This window comes from Ranitomeya imitator, chromosome 3, assembly GCF_032444005.1.
Source record: "Ranitomeya imitator isolate aRanImi1 chromosome 3, aRanImi1.pri, whole genome shotgun sequence".
Classification (NCBI taxonomy): domain Eukaryota; kingdom Metazoa; phylum Chordata; class Amphibia; order Anura; family Dendrobatidae; genus Ranitomeya; species Ranitomeya imitator.
Genome location: NC_091284.1, coordinates 758,149,636 through 758,175,363, shown reverse-complemented (window position 1 = coordinate 758,175,363; position 25,728 = coordinate 758,149,636). Strand labels below are relative to the sequence as shown.

Below are 25,728 nucleotides of genomic sequence, written 5' to 3'. Positions count from 1 at the left end.
TTTAAGCTGCCTGTTTCCAGAGTTGGACTTGATTTGCCATTGTATATAGAATTTTTGATGTAGCAAGATTATATTTCATTATTAAATTCCGTTCTCTTTTTGTAATGGCTTATAACATGGACATTCTTTGGTTGAGCCGACAGATCATTCGCAATGGAATAGCGTTATGTAATGGAGTGAGTTTAAACACATTAAGAATAACAGATCCATGTACAGGTTTGTAGGTGAAGAACGGAATCAGGAAAGAAAAGCAAGCCATCTAAAATCTTTGTAATATAGCTTTACTGCATGACGGTATGGCCAATTGTGTGGCTGTGCATCCATTAGTGACATATATTTTGGAGCTTTTTCTAGGGCCAGGGGCAGATGGCCGTAGATATTCTCATCCGAGAGAAGTGGCCAAGAGTGTGGCCAAGAGTGTGGCCAAGAGTGTGGCCAAGAGTGTCTTGGATGAGGAGAAAATGGAGGGAAAAAAAAATCCCCATCTTCACCATTTTGTCAGTCCGTAAAAATCAGACTGCCCTCAGTAATGCAAGTCGATGAGTGCATGGGAAACATTGGACTTTACTCGGATGACATCTGAGTGCGATCCGAATATTGGATCAAACTCTGACATACAGCAAATTTTCTTCCTTGGACAGTCCCTGTCCGAGAAAACCATGTGCACAGTGCCATGCACAAACACTGGCCCAAGTGCGATCTGCGCTTAATGACTGGCACAGTGATTGAACCCTGACCCATCAGACGTACCCTCGCTGTATGCCATGACAGTCTCTATGGAGAATATCCCGAAGACCACAGACCATTGCCTTCAGAGTTATAAGAAACTTATATAAGACGCTTCCTGAGCTATTAATGGCTTTTCCTTTTACCAACTTTTCCCTTTATCCTGCTCATTTCTGCCGAGTTTACTTTATACCTAGAAGCTGAAGTGTACAGTAGTCTTGCAATCTGGAGTTTTCGGAAGTGTCTGTGCAGTGAGGATTAGATTTTTTTTCTACTTTTGGATATTTGATTATATACACGTTGTACTTGTATTGTATCAGGCTAGTAAGATAAATGATGGGAAAGTGGTTTGTGGTATTTTCAGAAAAATGAAGAAATGACCTGGATTTGATGAGGTCATGACAACGGTGTAATTCCGCAATAAGGAATAACACTATTTCTGGCCGTTATATGTCTTGTATTCTGTATTTTCCAACAGTTTTTCCTTCTGCAAACCCTTATCTAGAATGGCTGCTCAACTCGATACACAGGGACATGAGGGATTCTTGCTCTCCTATCTAACGCATGTTCAGAAGCTGCGCCAGATTGGAGCACACAAAACAGTAGTACTGAGCAGTGCAGCTGTGAATCCTGCACCTGGATGAGATAGAACACTTACTACTGTAGAAAACTGCAGAGCAATCTCTTTTTGATTTTCTCTCTCTGATATCCCTTTTATAGGTTTCAGCAGACATCTGTAATCTGGTCCCTTAGTATGATGGCAGTCCATTTTATCTTTTACCCGTTTTCAGAATGAATGGCGAGCTCAGTAGGCAAGGAGGATGAGAACCAATGGCTCAAAAACAAAGAAAGTAACAAAATTCTCTGATAAGCTAGAGCACAAAGTTTCTTATATTATCTTGCACTATTGATGTATGCAAAGTTTTGTTGAAAAGATTGTGGCCGGTTTCACTGCAAACCAGGGAATTCGTTGGGTAGAAGATTGGTATTCGTTGAATGCCGATATATACATTTGGAATGAAAAATGGAGTTTCCCTTTAATGTTATGGAATTTTAGAAATGTTTAAAATTTAGTGCAAAATTAGAACTTACTGTGTTTTTGTTTGTATTTTAGCTTCTCCGGTGGGTAACGGATATATAAAACCACAAGTACAACCAGTATCCAGCACACAGAGGGACAAAGGACCACCAACCATGTTGCCCATCAACATTGACCCAGAGAGTAAACCTGGAGAATATATTCTTAAGAGCTTGTTTGCAAATTTTACTACACAAGCGGAGCGCAAGATTCGCATCATAATGGCCGAACCCCTGGTGAGTACGCTGGAAGAGCTGTAATAATAGATCGTTTCAAATCTTTTTTTTTTGGGCCAAATTTAAATAACTTATTCAACGGATCAAATTAATTTAAGATCGGAAAGTATCCATAATTGTGAAAATGGTTATCTACGATGTGCAGATGTTGGCTGTATTTTCTATTACAAAAATTGAAAACTAGACATGGCCCATCAAGTTAAACTTTTCGAGATCCATTCCACAACATATATTGCTAGATTATTAATATCCCACAGTGCCGTTTTGTTGCGAGAAAACCATTGAGTCTTTTTTTTTTAAATGCGGATAGTATCTGCCATTACTACCTTCTGTGGTTGGACATTTCACAGTCTCACTGCTCTAACTGGAAAGAACCCTTTCCTGTTTTGATGCTAGAATCGCTTTTCATCTATATCAGAGGTGTCAAACTGCATTCCTTGAGGGCTGCAAACAGGTCATGTTTTCAGGATTTCCTTGTGTTGCACAGGTGATAATTTAATCACCTACACAGAATGATTCCAGGAAATCTTGAAAACAAGCATGGTTTGAGGCCCTCGAGGAATGCAGTTTGACACCCCTGATCTACATATATTGAGTGCCCCCTGGCCCTTTGTAAGGTGTTTGGATGGAATTAATCATGTACCACACATGTATTTATATATGGAAATGAGATCTCCTCTTAAAGGGAATCTGTCACCAGGTTTTTGTTACCTCATGAGAGCAGCATAATGTAGGAAAAGAGACCCGGATTCCATCAATCCAGCTGCCCTCACCCACACCGCAGCTTTTGTGTACATTGTCTTTTGACAGTGAGCTGCTAATCAGTGCTGGAGGTGTGGTCGGACCAGTGCTCATTCCAGCTGTAGTCCAGGCAGCGATAATCTCCTGGTGATAACACATTCATTGTATTGAAACATCCCAGTAAGTGATGCATCCTGGAAATCTCTCTCAGCCCCTACCTCATGCTGCGCTCAGATTGCATAGCAAAAACCTGCTGACAAATACCCGTTAATATCATCTTTTTTTCTAAGCTCAACAAGCCCAACTTTACTAACCTCTCGTAAAGGTACCGTTACATTAAGCGACGCTGCAGCGATATAGACAACGAGCCGATCGCTGCAGCGTCGCTGTTCAGGTCGCTAGGAGACGTCAAACACCGAAACAGCAGAATGATGCAGGAGCGATCCAGTGACGTACTTATCGTTCTCGCTGGTTGTTGCTCCATGAAAAAACATTGCAGGCGTCGTTGCTTTTACTGTCAAACATGACAAATCATGCCGACATGACGACCAAATAAAGTTCCGGACTTCTAAAGTTGCTCAGTGTGACGGTACCTTTATAAACAGACCCTTCCATCCTGTAAATCAGGGGTGGGCAATTAATTTTGACATGGGGCCGCATGAGAAAGTGGGATGGTTTTAGAGGGCCGAACTAATATAATTACCGTATTTTTCGGACTTTAAGATGCACCGGACCATAAGGCGCACCCCAAATTTGGGGTGAAAATTGCAGAAAAAAAGATTTTTTTTTATAAGATGGGTGTCCGTCTTATTGTCCAAATTTACAGTATTTTACGGTAAGATTCTTACCTGAGGGCTGGCGGTGGCAGAGCAGGGTCACAGGAGGCATGGTGTCGGCAGAGGTGATGCGGTGTGGCGTGCACCTGAGCAGGGTCCCTTCCTGCTTAGGCAGGCGACGCCACGGCCTGGTGTCCATGGGGGGGTTGCAGCAGTGCTGTGGCGATTTCAGAGGTGCGTTATGGCGTGCGCAGGGTCCCTTCCACCGGTGAGGTGACGCAGCGGCCCGGAATGCAATGTGAGCAGCAGAGCTGGGTTGAATATCGGTGGCGGCGGCCATCTTCCCGAGGCCGCGCGTGCGCAGATGGAGTGCTCTGCTTCACGGGGCTTCAGGAAAATGGCCGCGGGAGGCCGCGCGTGCGTAGCTGGAGATTGCGGTGGCCATTTTCCTGAAGCCGAGATCTAAATCTGCAAACTCTGCTTCAGGAAAATGACCGCCGCGATCTTCATCTGCGCACGTGCGGCCTCCCGCGGCCATTTTCCTGAAGCCCCGTGAAGCAGAGCACTCCATCTGCGCACGCACGGCCTCGGGAAGATGGCCGCCGCCACCGATAAACAGGTAATCAACCTGGCCTTCACTTCAGCTGCCAGCGGTCCTCCTCAGAAGCGGCTGGCCGAGCGGTGCCGGGGGCGGCTGTCAGAAGTCACAGCTAGCTGGCGGGCTGCTTAAAATCATCAGGCAGGCCGGATGCGGCCCGCGGGCCGCATCTTGCCCAGGTCTGCTGTAAATGATCTAGTTGCCCGTCTTTGGGATACCACTTTGCAGTAATTGTGTGCAGCTCAGTCCACTTACTTCCCCAGATCTCATCAGTGCAGCACTCGGCTGAGGATAGGTGCGGTGCTTCTTCTAGGACAAGACGTCTTTGATATTTCACTTTGTTCTGTACAACCACTTTTTGAATTTGATTAAATTGAGAAAAGTAGTTGAAAACAAATAAAAATTCTTCATTTGGATTTCAGCTGTTATTTTTTACATGCAAGTTAGGAAACGCTTTTTCTGTAGCTGCTTTTCCGCCTTTTGATTGCCCTGGTTACACATGGACCTAGCAACTCTCTGCACAGAATTTAGTGGATCCGGAATGTTCTTCGCTTGATGTGATTGTGCATTTTCTAAATATATATATTGATGGGAACGACCTCTGTCTGTGCATGCAGATTGGTTCAACCTCCTTCTGTTATCAGATTTTTCCTGACATTGACAAAAGGCATTACTCAGCATTCTGCTGTTGTATTTGGTGTCTTGCCCAATCTATTTTTACGTGATGGGATCTTTACAACTTCCTGAGCGACTGTCACCTCCCTCCACAGACACATCTGTTCTTCCATCCTGTAATTTATGCAGGGCAGTAATGATTGCACCCTTTGTCAACATGAGCCCGTGAATCCATACTTATATGCCATAAAATACTAATAATTTCATATATTTGTTGATTTTATCTATGGTAGTTACTGAATAGAATTGTGAAGTAAATTTAAAGAAATATCTTCAAACAGTACTTCATTGTTTTTGGTGTAACTACTGTTTTTCTATGATCTCTGGTTACCCAGAGATCTAGGAGTTATTCTTCCCGATCGTGCTGTTTGGATTAGTACCCAGGACCTGGTTATAATCTTCTCTGTTCTAGTAACGATGGAAACCATGTATTTGTCTAAGCATAAAGGGTTATTCCCCAAAATAGTTCGTTTTTCTCTATCCATAGCGGTCAGACTCCAAGCGATCCAAAAAACAGGAACCTGGAAACCAAGCTCTGCAGAGCCCCATCAAGAATGGAGTAGACGTGTGCTTAGTTGACCTCTACTTCATTCATTGTCTGTGGGTTTCCCGGAGAATGCCTAGAGCAACGCTCTATCCAAGATGGAACTCGGCAGCCAGGTTCTTAATCCCAGTCCTCGTGATCACTGAGGATTCCAGAAGTCAGATCTAACTAATCAGTAAGTTATCCCCTATCCTATGGACACGGGATAACTTTTTGGGGAAATAAGCCTTGAAGTTGTCATGATAATTGTTGACCAGCCTCCCCATATGGATGGAGTATTTGTTCAACTGTTGGTACATGCATTTTTAATGGGAAGAGTTGAGTAAGTTCCCGCTAGTCACTGCTTTCTTTCTTGAGAACTGAAGGATCAGACATTGATATTGAACAATCCTAATCCTACTTGTACCTGACATTATGTGGAGAGTTGGAAAGTCCTCATGAATATATAGATAGTTGACTAGATCTTCTGAAATGTGTTGGTTTAGTTGACTTTTGACTATTGTGTATGGGGGGCCCTTAAACTATATAAAGTATCTTCAACTGGTCAGGTGCTGATGTTTGTTGCCAGCCAAGACTTGGTATGGATCATGACATGTGTGTTCCATGACGTGCTTGTATGTGATGGCAGCTTGACTCGGCACACTATGGTTTGATGATCACTCCAACAAAAATTGTGTCCATCAAGGTATACATACAGTAGAGGCAGCCTATGCAACTTGTAGAGAGCCGACTTAGCCCTAGTTGGGATCCACCGCCTTCACTCTAGGATGAGAAATTCCTGTGTAGGAACCACCTCCTCCTAAGAAATGGAATTTATCACCAACCTAACATGATGACATAAGTGTTTCTCCAAGGACTAGAGCTTCTACCATCATGGTCTACATGTGTCTGATCTGTTGTGTTCAGGTTACATATTGGACAAGATGGATTGTGTTATTGATTGCAGTTTGGATTGCCATGTACTTGTATGTAACGGAGCATGGTCACCAAAGAGTGATCAGAAATAATATTATCCATTTGTAATTATCGGGCCATGATTACTACCATTCAGCTTTTCTTTAGGAACACGGAAGGAGATGTCCTTCATCTGACCCTGTAACAATACCTTCACTATGTTTTGTTCAAAAAAGTTACAAGTAATCAATCGTTGTATATTCCAAAAAATTTCGATTAAAAAAAAACCATTTTTCGGGGGGATTGGGGGATGTTCTACATTTTGAATTAAAATTCCTGACTCCTTAGTCATAACTGTTTTAATTGAAAACTCGTGACCTGGGATTCAAAGTGTGTACCTACCCCGTCTCACCCAACCACATCCAAAAAAAGAAAAAGATAAACCCATGAATGCATTTTTTTTTTTTTTGCATGTGGATCTTCTGGTACGTGTTGGATCAATCTTTTTCATTCTTTAGCAGTCATGTAGGGTTTGTTACAAAGCCAGCCCTTGAACCCTGATGGATCTTCATCTTGTATGACTTAATCTGTATGAGTATATAATTTATGGAGCTTTTAATATTTAACTTCATAAATCTTTTATGTGGAAATGGAATATTTTATATTTGGTGTCTCTGCTGTGGAGAGCAAGTAAAATGCTTTCTATAGGAACTTAGGATTCCCGAATCTTTCTTGCTGTTGGTAAATGTTGAGCTGTTCGTGGTCTGCACCCTGCAGAGAACTCGTTTTCCAGCACATATTCAATAGGCTTTGTTACAATATAGGAGACACATATTATTCTCAGCGTAATAATGGCGAGCTTCCTAAAGTGAACCAGACCCTATAGTGTCCTCTGTAATCTAAAGGCTTTCTGTAGTTTTAGATGCAGTATTGGTATGATTATATCCAATTATTGCCAAAAATATACCGTACTGTGGGATCCCTAAACAAGCAGGGGGCTGTCCATTTATAGTGATATCAAATAAATAAATAAATGCCCCCATACAGTGCTCAAGTAACACAAACATACTAAGACCAAATAACTCCAGATGTAAACTAATATCAATGGTATACAGTACAATGTCTAAATGATAAGCTATAAATTTAATAAAATGTATTGTGGTCACAGGGCGCTGGGTCAAACTGTGCTACCGCTCAGTCGCACTCCTCTAAGGTAGACAAGTGGCGGTATAATAAGTCACACATATGTGAATAGGGACACATAAGGGTTCTCCCACCCTCATTCAAATATAAGAAGCGTAAAAAAGGTAGAAGTAGAGGTGCTCACAATATTAAAGTCCCATACAATAAATAGGGTAAAGTTCAAATAGTGCATATGTGTATAGAGACCTATAAGGCCACGTTCACACGTTGAGTATTTGGTCAGTATTTTACATCAGTATTTGTAAGCCAAAACCAGAAGTGGGTGATAAATGCAGAAGTGGTGACGTGTTTCCTTTATACTTTTCCTCTAAGGGCTCATATGCATCATCTCAGGGCGGACATATTATTGGTGCAACCTGTGCGGCCGCACAGGGGCCCAAAAAGTGAGGGGGCCCATTTCTACCTCTAAATTGGGTGCAATTTTGCATTTTTAGGAGCTCTTCGACTGCAAAGGGCCCAAATATTGTTCTTGCACAAGGGCCATTTTATATCTGTATTCACCAGTAAATAAAATCGGTTGGCTGTTCCTGAAAAGTCAGAAGAGTGTCATGTAAGTGGCATAGGATTTTCATGCGAGTATAATGCAATTTTTTTTTTTTATCACCTAGCATCCGAATGACATGTGAATGCAATCCGCAGGCAATACGATCTTAACATTAGCTTTTACGTAGAGTCATTCTCTGTCATTTAAATATAGTTTTCAAAAGATATTCTTCAAAAAATATATGTGAGTGAGATATTGCGTTGCGTGTGTAGCTTACTGTATACAGCTCTGGCAAAAATTAAGATATCACCACATCAAACCCCTGTCATGGGCAGCCCAATCTCCAGACCTGAACCCCATTGAAAACCTCTGAAATGTAATCAAGAGGATGATGGATAGTCACAAGCCATCAAACTAAGCAGTGTGAAAGACTGGTGGAAAGCATGCCAAGACGCATGAAAGCTGTGATTAAAAATCATGGTTATTCCACAAAATATTGATTTCTGAACTCTTCCTGAGTGAAAACATTAGTATTGTTGTTTCTAAATGACTATGAACTTGTTTTCTTTGCATTATTTGATGTCTGAAAGCACTAGGTTTTTTTTTTGTTTTTGTTTTTTTTTACCATTTCTCCTTTTCAGAAAAAAAACAACAAAAGTTATTGCTTGGAAATTCAGAGACATGTCAGAAGTGTATAGACTGAAAGAACAATTTGCATTTTACTCAAAATTATACCTATAAAGGGAAAAATCAGACAAACTGAACATTTGCAGTTGTCTCTTAATTTTTGCCAGAGCTGTATGTATCTTGGTAATAAATAAAAATTAGAAAAAAAATGGCGTGGGGTCCCCCAAAATTTTATTGAACAGCTGAGGGAAAGTGGACAGCTGGGGACAGATGTTAAAAACCTGGAAAGGGGGGTAATACACATGGAGTGTCTCAGGCTATTAATATCAACTCACAGTTCTATGCTGAGCCTTTTACTAGTTGTTAAAATGGAGACCCTCCCCAAAAAAACATATTTACGGTCCCCTATAACTAATAACCAGCAAAGGCTAGGCAGACAGCTGCAGGCTGATATTGGTAGGCTAGGAGGGGGATTTTGGCCCCCTCCCAGTCTAAAACATCAGCTCTCAGCTGCCCCAGAAAAGGCACACCATAAGATGTCAATTCTGGCACCTAGCCTCGCTCTTCCCACTTGCCCTGGTGCATTGTCAAGTGGGGTAATAGTAAACTGTGTGCAGAATTATTAGGCAAGGTGTATTTTAGAGGATTATTTTTATTATTGATCAACAACTGTGTTCTCAATCAACCCAAAAGACTCATAAATATCAAAGCTTAATACTTTTGGAAGTTGGAGTGGGGTTTTTTTAGATTTGGTTATCTTAGGAGGATATCTGATTGTGCAGGTAACTATTACTGTGCAGAATTATTAGGCAACGTAATAAAAACCAAGTTTATTCCCATCTCACTTGTTTATTTTCACCAGGTAAACCAATATAGGTAACCTCACAAAATTTAGAAATAAACATTTCTGACATGCAAAAACAAAACAAACCCCCCCAAAAAAATTAGTGACCAATATAGCCACCTTTCTTTATGATGACACTCAGCAGCCTCCATCCATAGATTCTGTCAGTTGCTTGATCTGTTTACGATGAACATTGCGTACAGCAGCCACCACAGCCTCCCAGACACTGGACCGAGAGGTGGACTGTTGTCCCTCCCTGTAGATCTCACATTTTATGAGGGACCACAGGTTCTCTATGGGGTTCAGATCAGGTGAACAAGGGGGCCATGTCATTATTTTTTCTTCTTTGAGACCTTTACTGGCCAGCCACGCTGTGGAGTAGTTGGAGGCCTGTGATGGAGCATTGTCCTGCATGAAAATCATATTTTTCTTGAACGATACCAACTTCTTCCTGTACCACTGCTTGAAGAAGTTGTCTTCCAGAAACTGGCAGTAGGTCTGGGAGTTGAGCTTCACTCCATCCTCAACCTGAAAAGGTCCCACAAGTTCATATTTGATGATACCAGCCCATACCAGTACCCCACCTCCACCTTGCTGGTGTCTGAGTCGGAGTGGAGCTCTCTGCCCCTTTCGGATCCAGCCTCTGGCCCATCCATCTGGCCCATCAAGAGTCACTCTCATTTCATCAGTCCATAAAACCTTTGAAAAGTCAGTCTTAAGATATTTCTTGGCCCAGCCTTGACATTTTGTTATGTTTCTTGTTCAAAGGTGGTCATTTTTCAGCCTTCCTTACCTTGGCCATGTCCCTGAGTATTGCACACCTTGTGCTTTTTGTTACTCCAGTAACGTTTCAGCTCTGAAATATGGCAAAACTGGTGGCAAATGGCATCTTGGCAGCTTCATGCTTGATTTTTGCTCAGTTCATGGGCAGTTGGTTTGCGCCTTTTTTGCCCAACACGCTTCTTGCGACCCTGTTGGCTATTTGCCATGAAATGCTTAATTCTTCGGTGATCACGCTTCAAAAGTTTGGCAATTTCAAGACTGCTGCATCCCTCTGCAAGACATCTCACAATTTTGGACTTTTCAGAGCCCGTCAAATCTCTCTTCTGACCCATATTGCCAAAGGAAAGGAAGTTGCCTACTAATTAAGCACACCTTATGTAGGGTTTTGATGTCATTAGACAACACCCCTCCTCATTACAGAGATGCACATCACCTGATTTAGTTAATTGGTAATTGGCTCTCAAACCTGAACAGCTTGGAGTAGGACAACATGTATAAAAAGTATCATGTGATCAACATACAATTTACCTAATAATTCTGCACACAGTGTAAAAGGGTTGATGTCAGCTTTGTATTGGCAGGTGACATCCAGGCCCATTGTTAGGATTGGAGAGGTGTCTAAAAGATGCCCCATTACTAACTTCATAGTCATATTATAAATAATAAAACACCCTTAATAAAGTTATTTAATTGAAATAAACACACTGACTCCTTTATTTTAATGTAGAATAAAAAGAAAATTGTATACTCATCTTTACTCCTAATCCACTGAAGCCCATGTCCCCTGTAAAAGACTTTAAAATAATTTACAACCATATTCCTCACCTCTCCGACAAAGTAATCAATTTGTCCCTTGGCATGATGCGAGCATTCAGACTGCCAGCCAGCAGAGACACTGAGCTGCACGTCATAGCATCCATGACTTGCTACCTATTTACTCTGACAACTACCAAGGTATAAGCTGATTTTTCTGTTCAGGTTTTACCTTGCAGTGCTGTGTTCATTTGGGGGAATTTATCCTCATCGGCTGACCTTCCCTTTCTTTTCTGTGTTTGTTGGTTATTTTTTTCTTTTAATAATTTTTTAATAAAGATTCTATGATTTTTTTTTTTTTATTTTCTTTTACCCATTTACTTCAGCACTTGCACTTTCTTTTTTCCATGGTTTTACATTTGATTGGTGGTTTTGGGTCATTTATTTTGGGCAGGGTTGCAATCCCTATGTCATGTATAGATCTTCTGTCATAGTGCTGTAAATGTGGCTCTTGGGACTGGTTTGAGTAGCCTTGCAGGTATACCATCAATGCCAGGTGCTTTGTTTGGCCGCTCTCTCCGCGCCCAAATAACTTCTATTCCAAAAGATTGGATTTTGGTAACTTTTTGTCCCTGCATTCCTTATGATGGTCAAGGTTGGCGCTGTCATATCGTTCCTTTGTGTACTTTTCCTATCTCTGCTTGATGTCCCGCTGGTTGCTAATTTCATTGCTACAATGATCCTGTCATCTCAGTGTGAGGAGACTTATGTGCCATACATGCTCCTCTGGGAAATTAAATATGTAAATTGTATCTCAAGAAGACCTGAACTCTAGTGACACCTATTGGAAGTAGAAATCCTAAAAGTCAATATCTATCCTTCATTGAGCCTTGCCATATGACTTTGAATAAAAGTCAAACCAGGACCCCAATCTGCAGACGGTGTTTCAGGGGTGTTGCTACTTCCAATAAAGTGGAAATATAGGTAAAAAGTCAAGGGGGGGTGAATACTTTCACAAGCCACTCAATGTATATTTAGTTTTTTTGCCCTGGGAAATTAAAAGCAAATGTTTTCTTCAGTATAATTTCACTTTTTTTTGTTAAGAATACTTTTGACAACTTGTAAGACTTTCTTCTGAGCCTGTCTTCAGTCTGGGAGGAGAACCCTTCGGCTGAGTGATTCTGCTCCTTTAGTTTTTTAGCAATTGGTGGGAGTCTCAGCAAATAGACCCCTACCGATCAAAACTTCTTACATGTCTCTATGAGAATGGAGTTATCAAGAAGTATCTAAATGTTAACGAAAACTCCTACAAAGGTCAGTGAAAGTCAACAAAGTATGTGAGGCTGTAATTCATCCCTCAGAGAGTGACCAAAATAATTCAGTGTGTCCTGAACTCGCCTCTTACAGCTTCGGGCATTGGGAGGTCAGTGTTTCATTAACCTCTCAGATGCTGGTCTCCTCAAGATGCTGTCTCCGCTGTAGAAAAAAATGAGTAACCTAGAATACCAACCTTCAGAAAAAGACTATATGGTCCATCAGCTCTATTTTATGTTTGTATATTTTTTTTTATTTTTCATTTATATATACGTAATTTTTTAAAACTGCATTTTTGCATTTATATGACCCACACTTTCTTACAACTCATCAATGTTGAAGGCAAGAAAGCAAAAATCTATGGCTAAGAGCAATAATATTGGCAAAAATGCGTTATTATTTTTTGGGTTTTCTACAAGAGCATGTGTAACAATCTTTAAAAAATCAAGAGCATTCTGTAGACTTTTAGGGAGTGGAATACTTTTGCAAGGCACTGTACATGCTGATGAGTAAGACATGATCTGAAGAAAAGAGAAGGTGTATGTTTTCTCCATGATTTTGTATAAATCATAAGGTGCTGGTTCATAACTGATGTGTGCAAGTCAATAAAAGCTTCATTAGTTGTAAATCCTTGTATATTCCCAAGTCTTAACTGTAGCTGAACACATTTTGTTATGCTAGGAGTCTCTGTTATCCACCAGAAGCTGAAAGGGGTTTATCTACTTTGGCATTTCTCCAGTGAACCGTCCTTGAGAGCTTGAAAAATACTTGGTAGCCCACCGGCACTGGTGATATCAATGCAGCTGTTCTATATTTCATTTCTGTAGACTTGACAAGCTTTTTAGGTAATTTTTTTTATGATTCTGTGTTTGTATCAATTTTGGGGGCTTTTACATTTTATTTGTATTGAGTATAAATTTACAGTAGTTCCAACATCTGGCAGTTTAGACGAGATCTCCGTCATTTTATGCTCTTCTGCTCAGTTGATGAGGTTGCTTCCACAAACTTAGGTTAGCCATCACATTTGTCAAATTTTCTCCAGTCTATCCTCCTCATGATATGAGCTTATGATATTGATGAGCGATCCTTTTGGAAAGGTCATCAGTTTCCAATCGGTGGTGGGCAGTCATCTGGTTCCCCAACCGCATGAGTGTTGTTCAGCTTTTGTGGCGGCTGTCTGTAAAATGAGACTGTGACCTCCATCTGTATCAGATCGGTAGTGGTTCAACATCTTACGTCAGCACCAAAAAGCTGTTTTCAGCTCTGGCAGTGGCCATCTGTAATCATTGAACCAAACATGAACAGCATAGCTTCGTTGGATTTACTAAACAAAACAAGCCTAGTAGAGGGAACCTATTAGACATTGTGTCCTGTTTGACTCATGGGGAGCAAGAGATCCAGAAACGTTCCCTCACTACAGATGGACAGTCATGTCCTCAAATTGTCGAGATGATTGGCTCCGCATACAGCTCCACATGCTTGACTGCATTGCTGATAGGTGTAGAAGCTGCCACGTATTGCTTGCATCATCGGTCTTCGTGAAAAAGCTTCCATGAGCACTAGCTACAATTTATTCATGTGCTGTCTGAAGTCTTTTGCACACACAGGGTGAAACACGCTCTACCAAATGAGCCTTATGTTTTACTTTGAAGCATTTTTGCTAAAACTTTTTGAATCTGGCCGGGAAGCCAAATCCATTCAGAGGCTTTTAGAGGCTTCCTCTCTCTTAGGTAGTGTCTTTTCATTTTTGTGGCCTAACCCCCGAAAAAGCATTTAAAGGTACATATTTTTTGGAGGGGGTGGGGATTGATCATATGACTTGTGGCACTTATGTTTATTTAACGTAAATAAATGATCCTTGTGTATAGTCAGATATAAAATTTGGGGCTTCTTTTTTGGGGATGTACTTTAGTATTTACTAGTATGCTTTTTTTTTAATGTGTTAGCATTTGTTAAGTTTGAACCTGTTTTTATATTCTGTTTTCATAGGAAAAACCATTAACAAAATCACTTCAAAGAGGAGAGGACGCCCTGTTTGACCAAGTAAGTCACACTTGCAATGAAGAATCACGAAAGAGTAAAATGTCTCTCTGTATGCGGAATGTAAGATACAGTGGGTACGGAAAGTATTCAGACCCCTTTAAATTTTTCACTCTGTTTCATTGCAGCCATTTGGTAAATTCAAAAAAGTTTATTTTTTCACATTAATGTACACTCTGCACCCCATCTTGACTGAAAACAAACAGAAATGTAGAAATTTTTGCAAATTTAATAAAGAAAAACTGAAATATTACATGGTCATAAGTATTCAGACTAGTGATGAGTGAGTGTACTCGTTGCTCGGGTTTTCCCGAGCACGCTCAGGTGACCTCTGAGTATTTATGACTGTTCGGAGATTTAGTTTTCATCGCGGCAGCTGAATGATTTATAGCTACTAGCCAGGCTGAGTACATGTGGGGGTTGCCTGGTTGCTAGGGAATCCCCACATGTAATCAAGCAGGTTAATAGCTGTAAATAATTCAGCTGCCATGATGAAAACTAAATCTCCAAGCAGTCATAAATACTCGGAGGTCACCTGAGCGTGCTCGGGAAAATATGAGCAACAAGTACACTCACTCATCACTAATTCAGACCCTTTGATCAGATACTCATATTTAAGTCACATGCTGTCCATTTCCTTGTGATCCTCCTTGAGATGGTTCTACTCCTTCATTGGAGTCCAGCTGTGTTTAATTAAACTGATAGGACTTGATTTGGAAAAGCACATATATAGATAGGTCTATATAACACCTCACAGCTCACAGTGCATGTCAGACCAAATGTGATTCATGAGGTCAAAAGAACTGGCCAAGGAGCTCAGAGACAGAATTGTGGCAAGGCACAGATCGACCAAGGTTACAAAAGAATTTCTGCAGTACTCAAGGTTCCTAAGAGCACAGTGGCCTCCATAATCCTTAAATGGAAGAAGTTTGGGACCACCAGAAGTTTTCCTAGACCTGGCCATCCACCTTAAGCTCCCCCAGACACAGGGTCACCGGGGTACTCGATCCGGGGTTGTCACGGTGGCTCGACCCGGTCCGTGATCCTGCTAAGGGGCGATCAATGAAAGGTGATGGTGCGTGGTGCAAGGTGCGAGGAATAACAAGGACACAGGGTTGTAGTCTCTTTACCTTTTACTGAAGGCTGCAGGATCCTCAATCCAGAGCACTATCAACAGGGCTGTCTGAGACCGGCCGGTCCGAAGGCACATCGAGTTCCCTTTGCAGGTGGAAATCAGTGTCTACCTTCTAGCGCCTGTGTGTTGTAGTCCTTCCCTGCTGAGCACCACGGGATAGTCCTCACAACTGTCGTATCTGTTCTTGTTCTTTCTAGTTCTTTTCTTTCTCCGTCCCCCAGATTATATGGCTAGGATGCACCTTTATGACAGGTAGGCCTGGAGTTATTCTGGGACCCTAGAGACGCCCCTCTCCCACGATTGCCTCCTATGTCTTCTTAGGTGATGTATGGTAGACAGCCAACCTGTAATTAACTGTCCTGCCGCTGTTTGAAGTAATGCGTGGAGTCTGTTACTTCCTCGGTGCTCCGGCCACCGGCCACGCGCCTCAGAAGGATGTTGCCAATCTCGGGGCACGACTCCTTCTGGTTCTATCTCCTTGTACTATGATCCCACTTCTCACTTCTCCACAATATCCTTCTCTTCGTGTCCTTTCTTGAAATACCGCCGCAAGGTAGTGCAGGCGCGGCTCCGTAACAATCTGTCCTTTCTGCTAGGTACCTGCCAGATTCCCAGTTCTGACAGGTCCTCCCTGGAGCTCTCCCAGGCTGCGTTCTCTCTAACTTCTTATCCAACCCCTAGTCTTACCAAAGTGTGAGGAGTGGCCTGATAAATAGAACCTTTGGCTCCCCCTAGTGGCCGGAGTGTGAAGTGTAATGTGTGCTGGTGATACCTGGTCAGGTGAACTCCTTTCTCCTTTAGTACAATCAGACATAACACCGCTCCCCTTAGTAGCAGAGCGACATTACTGCAACGACCAGGACCCTGGGGCGCTGCACACCCATACTGAGCAATCGTGGGAGAAGAGCCTTGGTTAAAGAGGTAAAGAAGAACCCCAAGATCACTGTGGCTGAGCTCCAGAGATGCAGTAGGGAGATGGGAGAAAGTTCCACAAAGTCAACTATAACTGCAGCCCACCAACAGTCGCGCCTTTATCGCTGAGTGGCCTGATGGAAGCCTCTCTTCAGTGCAAGACATATGAAAGCCTGCACAGAGTTTGCTAAAAAAGACATGGACTCCCAGACTATGAGAAATAAGATTCTCTGGTCTGATGAGACGAAGATAGACCTTTTTGGTAATTCTAAGCTGTATGTGTAGAGAAAACCAGGCACTGCTCATCGCCCAATACAATCCCAACAGTGAAACATGGTGGTGGCAGCATCATGCTATCGGGGGGGGGGGGGGGGGGGGGTGTTTTTCAGCTGCAGGGACTGGATGACTGCTTGTCATTGAAGGAAACATGAATGCTGCAAAGTACAGAGATATTCTGGATGAAAACCTCTTCCAGAGTGCTCTGGACCTCAGACTTGGCTAAGGTTCACCTTCCAACAAGACAATGACCTTAAGCACACAGATAAAATAACAAAGGAGTGGCTTCAGAACAACTCTGTGACCATTCTTGTCTCGCCCAGCCAGAGCTCTGACCTAAACCCAATTGAGCATCTCTGGAGAGACCTGAAAATGGCGTCCACCAACGTTCACCATCCAACCTGATGGAACTGGAGAGGATCTGCAAGGAAGAATGGCAGGGGATCCCCAAACCTAGGTGTGAAAAACTTGTTGCATAATTCCCAGGAAGACTCATGGCTGTACTAGCTCAAAAGGTGCTTCTACTCAATACTGAGCAAAGGGTCTGAATACTTATGACCATGTGATATTTGTTTTTCATTTTTAATAAATTAGCAAAAATTACTACATTTTTGTTTTTTTCAGTCAAGATGGGGTGCAGAGTGTACATTACTGAGAAAAAAAATGAACTTTTTTAATTTACCAAATGGCTGCAAAGAAACAGAGTGAAAAATGTAAAGGGGCATGAATGCTTTCCGTACCCACTGTATATACACTTATGGCCAAAAGTGATGGTACCCTTGAAATAGTTCCAGAAAATTACGTCTTCCTCTTAAAAAATTATTGCAATTAGACCGATTTTCTTATACATGTGTTCATTTCCTTCGTCTGTATATTGAAACAACACAAAAAAAAAGAAAAATATGCAAATTGGACATAATTTCACCCAAACCCCCAAAAATGGGCCGGACAAAATTTTTGTCACCCTCAACTTAATATTTAGTTGCACACCCTTTGGAATAAATAACTGCAATCAGTCGTTTTCTATAACCATCAATAAGCTTCTTACACCTCTCAACTGGAATTTTGGACCGCCCTTCTTTTGCAAACTGCTTCAGATCTCTCATATTTTAGGTGCGCCTTCTCCCAACAGCAATTTCAAGATCTCTCCACAGGTGTTTAATGGGATTTAGATCCAGACTCATTGCTCACCACTTCAGAATTCTCCAGTGTTTTGTTTCCATTCATTTCTGGGTGCTTCTTGAAGTATGTTTGGGGTTGTTGTCCTGCTGGAAGACCCATGACCTGGGACGCAAACCCAGCTTTCTGACACTGCATTACATTGCGACCCAAAATCCTTTGGTAACCTTCATATTTCATGATGCCTTGCACACGCAGTCAATGTACCCAGTGCCAGAGGCAGCAAAACAACCCCAAAACATCTTTGAACCACCACCATGTTTGACGGCAGGTCTGTTTTTTTTTCTTTTTCTATAGGCCTCAATTCATTTTTGGCAAACAGTAGAATGACGTGCTTTACCAAAAAGCTCTATCTTAGTCTCCTCTGTCCAAAAAGACTTTCCCAGATGGATTTTGGCTTACTCATGTACATTTTAGCAAGCTGCTCTCTAGCTTTTTTTATGTCTCTGGCAGGCAACCCAGAAGGACCCCGCTGCTGACACATAGTTTTTCATTTAATTCAAATGTCGAAGGATAGTTTGCCTTGACACGGATGCACCCTGAGCCTGCAGGACAGGCTTAATTTCTTTGGAACTCGATTGAGGCTGCTTATCCACCATCCGGACTATCCTCCGTTGCCACCTTCCATTGCTCTTTTTCATCAATTTTTCTGTGCCCTTCACGTCCAGGGAGACTAGTTAGTGCCATGGGTTGTAACCTTCTTGGTCATGTTGTGCACTGTGGATAAAGGTACATCAAGATCTCTGGAGATTGACTCGTAACATTGAGATTCTTGATATTGTTCACCAATTTTAGTTCTTAAGTCCTCACAGTTCTCTTTTCTTAATTTCTGTTTCCCATGCTTGGTGTGGCACACAAGTCAAAGATTGAGTCAACTTTTCCCCTATTTAGCTGGTGTCAGGTGTGGTTTTCATATTGTCCACACATGTTACTTGCCACAGGTGAGTATGAACGATCACATGCTTGAGACAAAGTTGTTTACCCACAATTTTGGAAAGGTGCCAATCACTTTGTCCTGCCCACTTTGAAGGTTTTGTGTGAAATTATGTCCAATTTGTCTTTTTTTTTCCTCTTTTTTTTTTTTTTTGTTGACTGTTGACCCATTACACACAAATGAAATAAACGTGTATAACAAAACGCGTGTAATTGAAATAAATTTCTAGGAGAAATACTTCATTTTTTGGAACAATTTCAAGGGTGCCAACACGTTCTGGCCATGACTGCATATGTATGTATGTATGTACATAATCTGTCTATCTGTTTGTGTGTGTGTGTGTGCACAAATCAATATAATGTCCATTGATGCATATCTACCTAAATATAGGTAATGCAATGTTGAATTTGCATTTGGTTCAATTTTTTTTTGTTTTCCCCCTGAGGGTATGTGCACATAGCGTCATTTAGACACCAGTGCAGCCTCTGAGTTTTTCCAACCACCACAGCTTCAGTAAAATGGCAGTGGTTGTTTTCCTGAGGAAGCTTTGCCTGCAGTTTTGCCCTCACTTTCGTCGACTGATCTGAAAGCAGCTCACTGGCCTGAAAACAGACCATGGTGAAAGCTGGTGATTTTGAAAGATTTATAACAGCAGCTTGTCAGGAGCTATGAGTTAGGGAGGTGAGCAGCTAATTGGAGAAGGTTGACTGGTTTGTTAGAAGTTATCTCCTTTCCTGGAATTACACACTCATCCAGGGACTGGGCAGGCACTAGTGGCCATGGAAACGAGCTTTCCTGTATGAAAGATAAAAGCTGTTATTGCAGAATTAAAGCAGATGGAAAAAGCAAATCAATTGCAAAATTGCTTTTTTTCATGCTAGCTAATTAAAGCAATTTAATAACATGCAAATATCCCTTTTAGAGGTCATGAGGTCCTTACTAACTCTTATAGTCAGTGTAGACTTGATTTACCAAGCATTTGTAGTAGAGAAGCCAAAGCTAGGAGTGTATCCTAGCATGAACAATAAAAGCAATGATTACCTAATTTGTTTTTGCATATACTCTATACAGTATTTTAGCTTCCAAAAAATCATTATAAGATGTGGTGTTTGATCCTGGCCATGATGAAGTATCAGGTGGTGGAGACAAAAATAAGGATTTTATTGGGACATAGTAACTTGTAAAATCCACATTAGCCATTGAACATAAACCCAATGTCTATGTCATTTTTGGCACTTTGTTGTAGTTTTAGCTCTGCTATAATGAAAGAAGCTATTTGTTCTCCCAAATCCATTAAATATGTTCCCCCTGTCCTCCCTCATTGCTGTTCCAGTACAGGACACGTCTCCAGTCTGGTGACTTTCAGATACGGCGACTATGAAGTAATCAGAATCACAGAGCCAACTATAATAATGCCGCTGCTTGTTGAAGGAAGCCTTTCTTTTTTTTTTTTTTTTTGCACAGAGCTGTTTGTGTAGAAAATTAAGAAACCTCACTGAATTAGTGATTTTATTACACACAAATAACATTTATGTAACTCACTAATTCACAGTTCTGACCATGGATGAATTACCGGGACCCCACCATAATATCTGTCTTGTTCAAAATGTCAGCATAAACTAAGCACCCAGCCTTGTAAAGGATGTAGCTCTTATAAAAAATTGTCCCTTTTATATTTTAATCGCTGCCTCCAGCCTGCTGTATAAACTTAAGTTAATCAAATATGTTAATTAGGTTGCTTGGTGCTCCCTGGGTGTGGCCAAGAGGCTCAGTGCACCGTTCCGCCCACTGGTTTTTCATGCCCCGCCTCTCCCACTGTGATTGACGGCGTGTCGGAGCTTTCTGTACAGGCAGTACTCGCTACAAGTAAGCCAGTGCTGTCATTTCTGCCTGAGGAAAGGGCAAGTCCCCGAAACGTTGCATCAAGATGGCGTGTTGTTACACCTTGAAAATTCTTCTACTACCTCCATCTCAATTATTCTCTCATGTATCATGTTTAAGTCAGCACTGTCCATCAAGAGGGAGTGAGGCAGGGCATGCAAAACCAGAGCTCAGAATGGTGCACCGAGCCTCTTGGCCACACCAGGGGTGCACCGAACACATGAATTAGCATATTTGATTAAGCTTCAATTCCTGCAGGATGGACGCAGGTTAGAAAACTTAGGCCACGTTCACGCGGTCAGTATTTGGTCAGTATTTTACATCTGTATTTGTAAGCCAAAACCAGGAGTCGGTGATAAATACAGAAGTGGTGTATATGTTTCTATTATACTTTTCCACTGATTGTTTCACTCCTGATTTTGGCTTACAAATACTGATGTAAAATACTGACCAAATACTGTTTGTGTGAATGTGGCCTAAAGGTGCTATTTTTATAAGGGTCATATTGCCTGGAACTTTTTTATTCAGACTTCACGTTTTCTATTGATATTTATCACACTGCCCCGTTCCCTTTCCCCCATGAGAATCAAGGAATTGACATCCCAGAGGTCACTTGGGAGGCTTCTATAGTCATCGTCTTATACTCGCCCTCTGTCGTCTTCACTTTTTTTCGGCGCCATTCAGGTCTCGCGGCACCAACTTTTACCTGGCCAGAAATCAGAAGCTACTTCACAAGCCGTCAATGCAAGTCTGAGAGCCAGAACAAAGCCAGAACGAAGTTCTCATAGACTTATATTGAGTCGTGACCTCCTGCTCGCTCCATAAAACACTGGAGTGATGCAGCAGGTCACAAACTGCCAGAGCCTGACGGGAGCGGTGGCGATATACGGGGAAAACGGTGGCAGGTGAGTATCAGACTAAGTGCAGGGATCTTAGATTTAAAGCACCACTCCAGCAGTAAAATGCCAAAATAGCCCTTCACAACCTTTGACGTATATTTGTCGAGGGCGTGTCCCAGCCTTTAATGTGGACTTGCACGCTGCTTCCATATCTTTCCCTGCACTTGATGGTTGGTTTAAGCAGCCGTCAAGTGCCTTTGACAGCCACAGGTGGAGTGGTGCTCCGCCCACAGCTGTTAAATCCCTCTGTCACGGACATGGAAGTGGAGTACAGGTCTCACATGTCCCCTGCCATTCTGTTCAAGTGTACAACACTTAAAGTGCTCAAAGCACTGTTCCTGGCAATGATTATTACGCCATGTCAGTATTTGGTCAGTTTTTTACCTCCATATTTGTAAGCCAAAACCATGAGTGGGTGATAAATACAGAAGTGGTGTATATGTTTCTATTATACTTTTCCTATGATTGTTCCATTCCTGGTTTTGGTTTACAAATACTGATGTAAAATACTGATCAAATACTGACCGTGGTTTTAATGTAATAGGTTATGTGCACATGTTCAGGATTTCTCGCAGAAAATTCATGAGAAAAAACGGACATTTTCTGCAAGAAATCCGCATGCGTTTTTGCCACGGTTTTGACGTGTTTTTGCCGCGGTTTTGGTGCGTTTTTGATGCGTTTTTTTCAGGACATTTCCCAATGCATTTTGTAGTGGGAAATCCGCAAAAATACCGCAAAATTAATGAACATGCTGCGTTTTTTACTGCGATGTTTTTTTTTTTCGCGGAAAAAAATGCATCATGTGCACGAAACATGCGGAATTCATTCTAAATGATGGGATGCTTATTGTATGCGTTTTTTTTTTTTTGCGGTTTTATAGCGTTTTTATCGGGAAAAACCGTGAAAAAACAGCAACGTGTGCACACAGCCATAGGCTTTAAATGTGTAGGCAGGGAGAATGCACAACCCGCTACTCCATTCACCTCTTCCAGACCACGGACTTGTGATCGGTGGAGAATTTGTAGACAAAAGTCCTTAGTTTTGAAATTTATATTTTTAGTGATTACATACAATTTTTTTTTTTAATATGACATTTGTTCCCTAAATTTTATGCTACTTTATAGCCTGCTTGTTGCAGATAGATAAATAGATTGGGTGACTTTCTAGGGCTGAAAATACCAAATCTACAGGGACATTCATCCACCAGAAATAGATTCCTCCCACACATTTCCCACTGTTTGTGCAATTTACTTTCATTGAGTTTTCAGCACTCGTGTATAGTGATGCTGGAGGCACACATGGCTATGGCAGCCTTAGTCCATACATTATTGTGCCGCACAAAAAGCGTGTGTGACCGCGCATTATTTTTTATTTTGAAAATATTAAAAAGTGACAATGGTGTCACTTGCAACTTACAACTTAGCCTCCTGAGTAACTGTCACTGGCTAATGCTGCTTTTTTATTAATATGTTTATTTAAAAAAAAAAATTATACATTTGTCATGGTTATTCCCATCTTTAGAAGCTGTCACCTACCCATGTGATACTGATTCCTTACTAATTGGTGGGGGTCCAACTGCTTGGATTACCATCAATTCCAATAATGGGGCCCTGAAATACCCCATCTGAATGGAGCAGTGGACGAACATTGGCGCTAATGCTCCATTAATTCTCCATGGGACTGGCATAAAAAGCAGAAAATTGGAGAATGGATGGAGCAGTGTTGTACTTTCTGCCACCACTTCATTCAATTGGGGCATTTCTGAACCCTTTCTCGGGATGAGTAGGGGTCTCGGCAGTTGGACCCTCACCGATGAGCAAGATATCACTTTTCCTATACAGTAGATGGGTGAAAATGTTTAAAAATTATACTAGCCCTTTAAATTGTCTCTCAATAAGGTATACAGACATCCTAGACATGAGGGGGGTCCATTGTTTGGCACCTTCCTCATTGGTCAATAGTTGGACAAAGAAGTGTTCTTAGAACTGCTCATTCCTGATTATTTACCGAAAGTACATTGCAGCAGTTAGCATGATGTAAACAGGGGATGTGCTGGATCATCATCTTATATCCTTGATCTGCCCTCGTTATGGGCATCCGATGGACCATATTGACTAACAAGTAGGTCAATTGGGATCCTACTTTTTGTTTTTTTTTATCCAAAAAATAGCGGTGTATGCTGTACCATTCCGGTCGTTAAAATTGCTGTAGCCGCAGAAGGAAAAACCTCCTAAAATTTTCTCTGAACTGAAGAAAAATATTAACACCCTGAACTTTTTTTTTTTCATTAAGAATATTCCCACTATAGACTTGTTTTGCCAGTTCTTCAGGGTTTCCAGGATTTTTTTTTACACCTAAAACCTTTACAAATCTAATAAGGCAATTGGATCCATCCGAGACGGTCATTTTTATTTTTTAATGTTTTTTTTATTTATTATAACTGAAAATGGAAAACACCCAATGCCATAAAAATGGGAATAACCGTAGGAATTTTTTAAAATAATAATAATAATTCAGTCTATTAAGTAAATTATAGCAAAGTATATTCTTATACCAGAGAAGGTTCTAATTAGTCACGTGATTGGAAAGATCATTTTCTAAACGACTATGGGAAAAGGAAATGGTTTTTATAGCAATTGACATAAATTGCTTCCCACCTTTTGCCCTCTGCTCCCCGTGCGTCGATATTTAGCTTATTCGCCTCGCCAGTCGGTATTTTTAGCTGGGTGATTTAGTTCCATGTGACCCACCCTGGGTTTTATTACATCATGTCCTTATAACTATAAGCAGCTTTATACAAAGGTACTTTCTGGGTGGATATAAAAGCCACTTAGAAGAAAGGAAAAGGAAAATGTGAACGAGGCCGCAGTCAACGGTGACGTCATTCTTTCATCTGATACATGGCGGGAATACAGGGGGCAGATAATAATGGCCCCATCCCGAAAAGATAAAGTAGCCGGTGCGAACAGCCTGAGGCTTAGCCAGACGCCTGTACAACTTCTACTTAAGGAAAGGCTGCGATGAAGACATTTGGCAGCCTATTTTAAGCAAAGTTACTAATGTCAATGTGAACAGGACTTAACGAGGTCAGGAAAGGAAGAGCTGGTTATCTAAACAATACAATATTCCCTGGAGACAAACTCTTTTTTTTTTTCTTTTTTTTTTTTTCTCTGCTCGTATCATTTTGAATTCTAACTGGAAATAGTTTTTTTTCTAAGCAAAATACAAAGAAAGTAAATTCCATGAGACTTGTTTGCTTTTTTTTTTTCTTTTTAGTAATGTTTCCGCCATTTTTCATTATAGTCTTTTGACGGCCCTTGTGTAACGGAGCGGAGGACACAGCAGGTCAAAAGTTTTTACAGGCATTTAAGTTTGGATGAGGTCCAATATTCCAGCCAAATACCATATTCATGTCCTCTGAATGAATGCACAGACCTTTTACAGTGTCGAGTTCCCAAAGGTCCATACCGTGTCAGACTGGGGACCACTATTAACTCTGGGGGCCACCGTTCAACTACATGCAAATGTTAAGTAAACCTCTTTCGCAAATGTACCTATGCTTTTATGGATTAATAAACTGGGTAGTTTGATGAGATTCTTCCTTTGTCTGTACATAGTGAATCAATAGTTACATGTCTATGCAGGGGCCCACTGGATAATACACCTGTTCTCCTGTCGGCCAGTCGGAGCCTCATCCATATAACTGTACTCCACACACCCATATGCTCCATATGTCATTTTTACTGCCGAATGTACCCATCGTTGTCCTCTACAAGAACTTTCCAAGGCTCATCGGCTTCCTACAGTTTCTGTTTTGAATAGTATTCTCACTTTGCTTCATTCTTCCTCTATTTTTTTCACATTTTTTGAAATTTTTTGCCCCGTTTTCCAGAAACCTGTCGCCAGGTGATGTTGTATGGCACTGTATTCTGCAATGTTTCAATCTCCCCCTCCCCCCCCCCCCCCCAGCCATGTAATATATTAAAGATGGCAAAATGAACAGATACATAGGTGTCTCCACCACCTAGAAAACATCACCCCCCAATAATATAAATGTTTGTCTACGTGCCTGTGATGAACTTCTGGTGAATTTTTGATGATGCATATTTTTTGCACCATTTCTACACCCATTAAGGAAAATGGGTTGCTTGCATTTTCTCGAAAATACGCAGTGTAAAATACTCACCAAAAACTCA

General features: G+C 41.3%; 1 protein-coding gene across 5 annotated transcripts in view; it reads left to right on the top strand.

Moving 5' to 3' along the window:
* The window catches only part of FRY (FRY microtubule binding protein), a 422,350-nt gene that overhangs the window by 215,550 nt on the left and 181,072 nt on the right, over window positions 1-25,728 (top strand). For all 5 annotated transcript variants that reach the window (XM_069759001.1, XM_069758996.1, XM_069758997.1 and 2 more), the window contains exons 2-3: window positions 1,841-2,040; window positions 14,266-14,319. In XM_069759001.1, coding sequence (XP_069615102.1) covers window positions 1,921-2,040; window positions 14,266-14,319 — 174 coding nt within the window. In that variant the 5' untranslated portion in view covers window positions 1,841-1,920. The remainder of the gene's footprint in view (window positions 1-1,840; window positions 2,041-14,265; window positions 14,320-25,728) is intronic.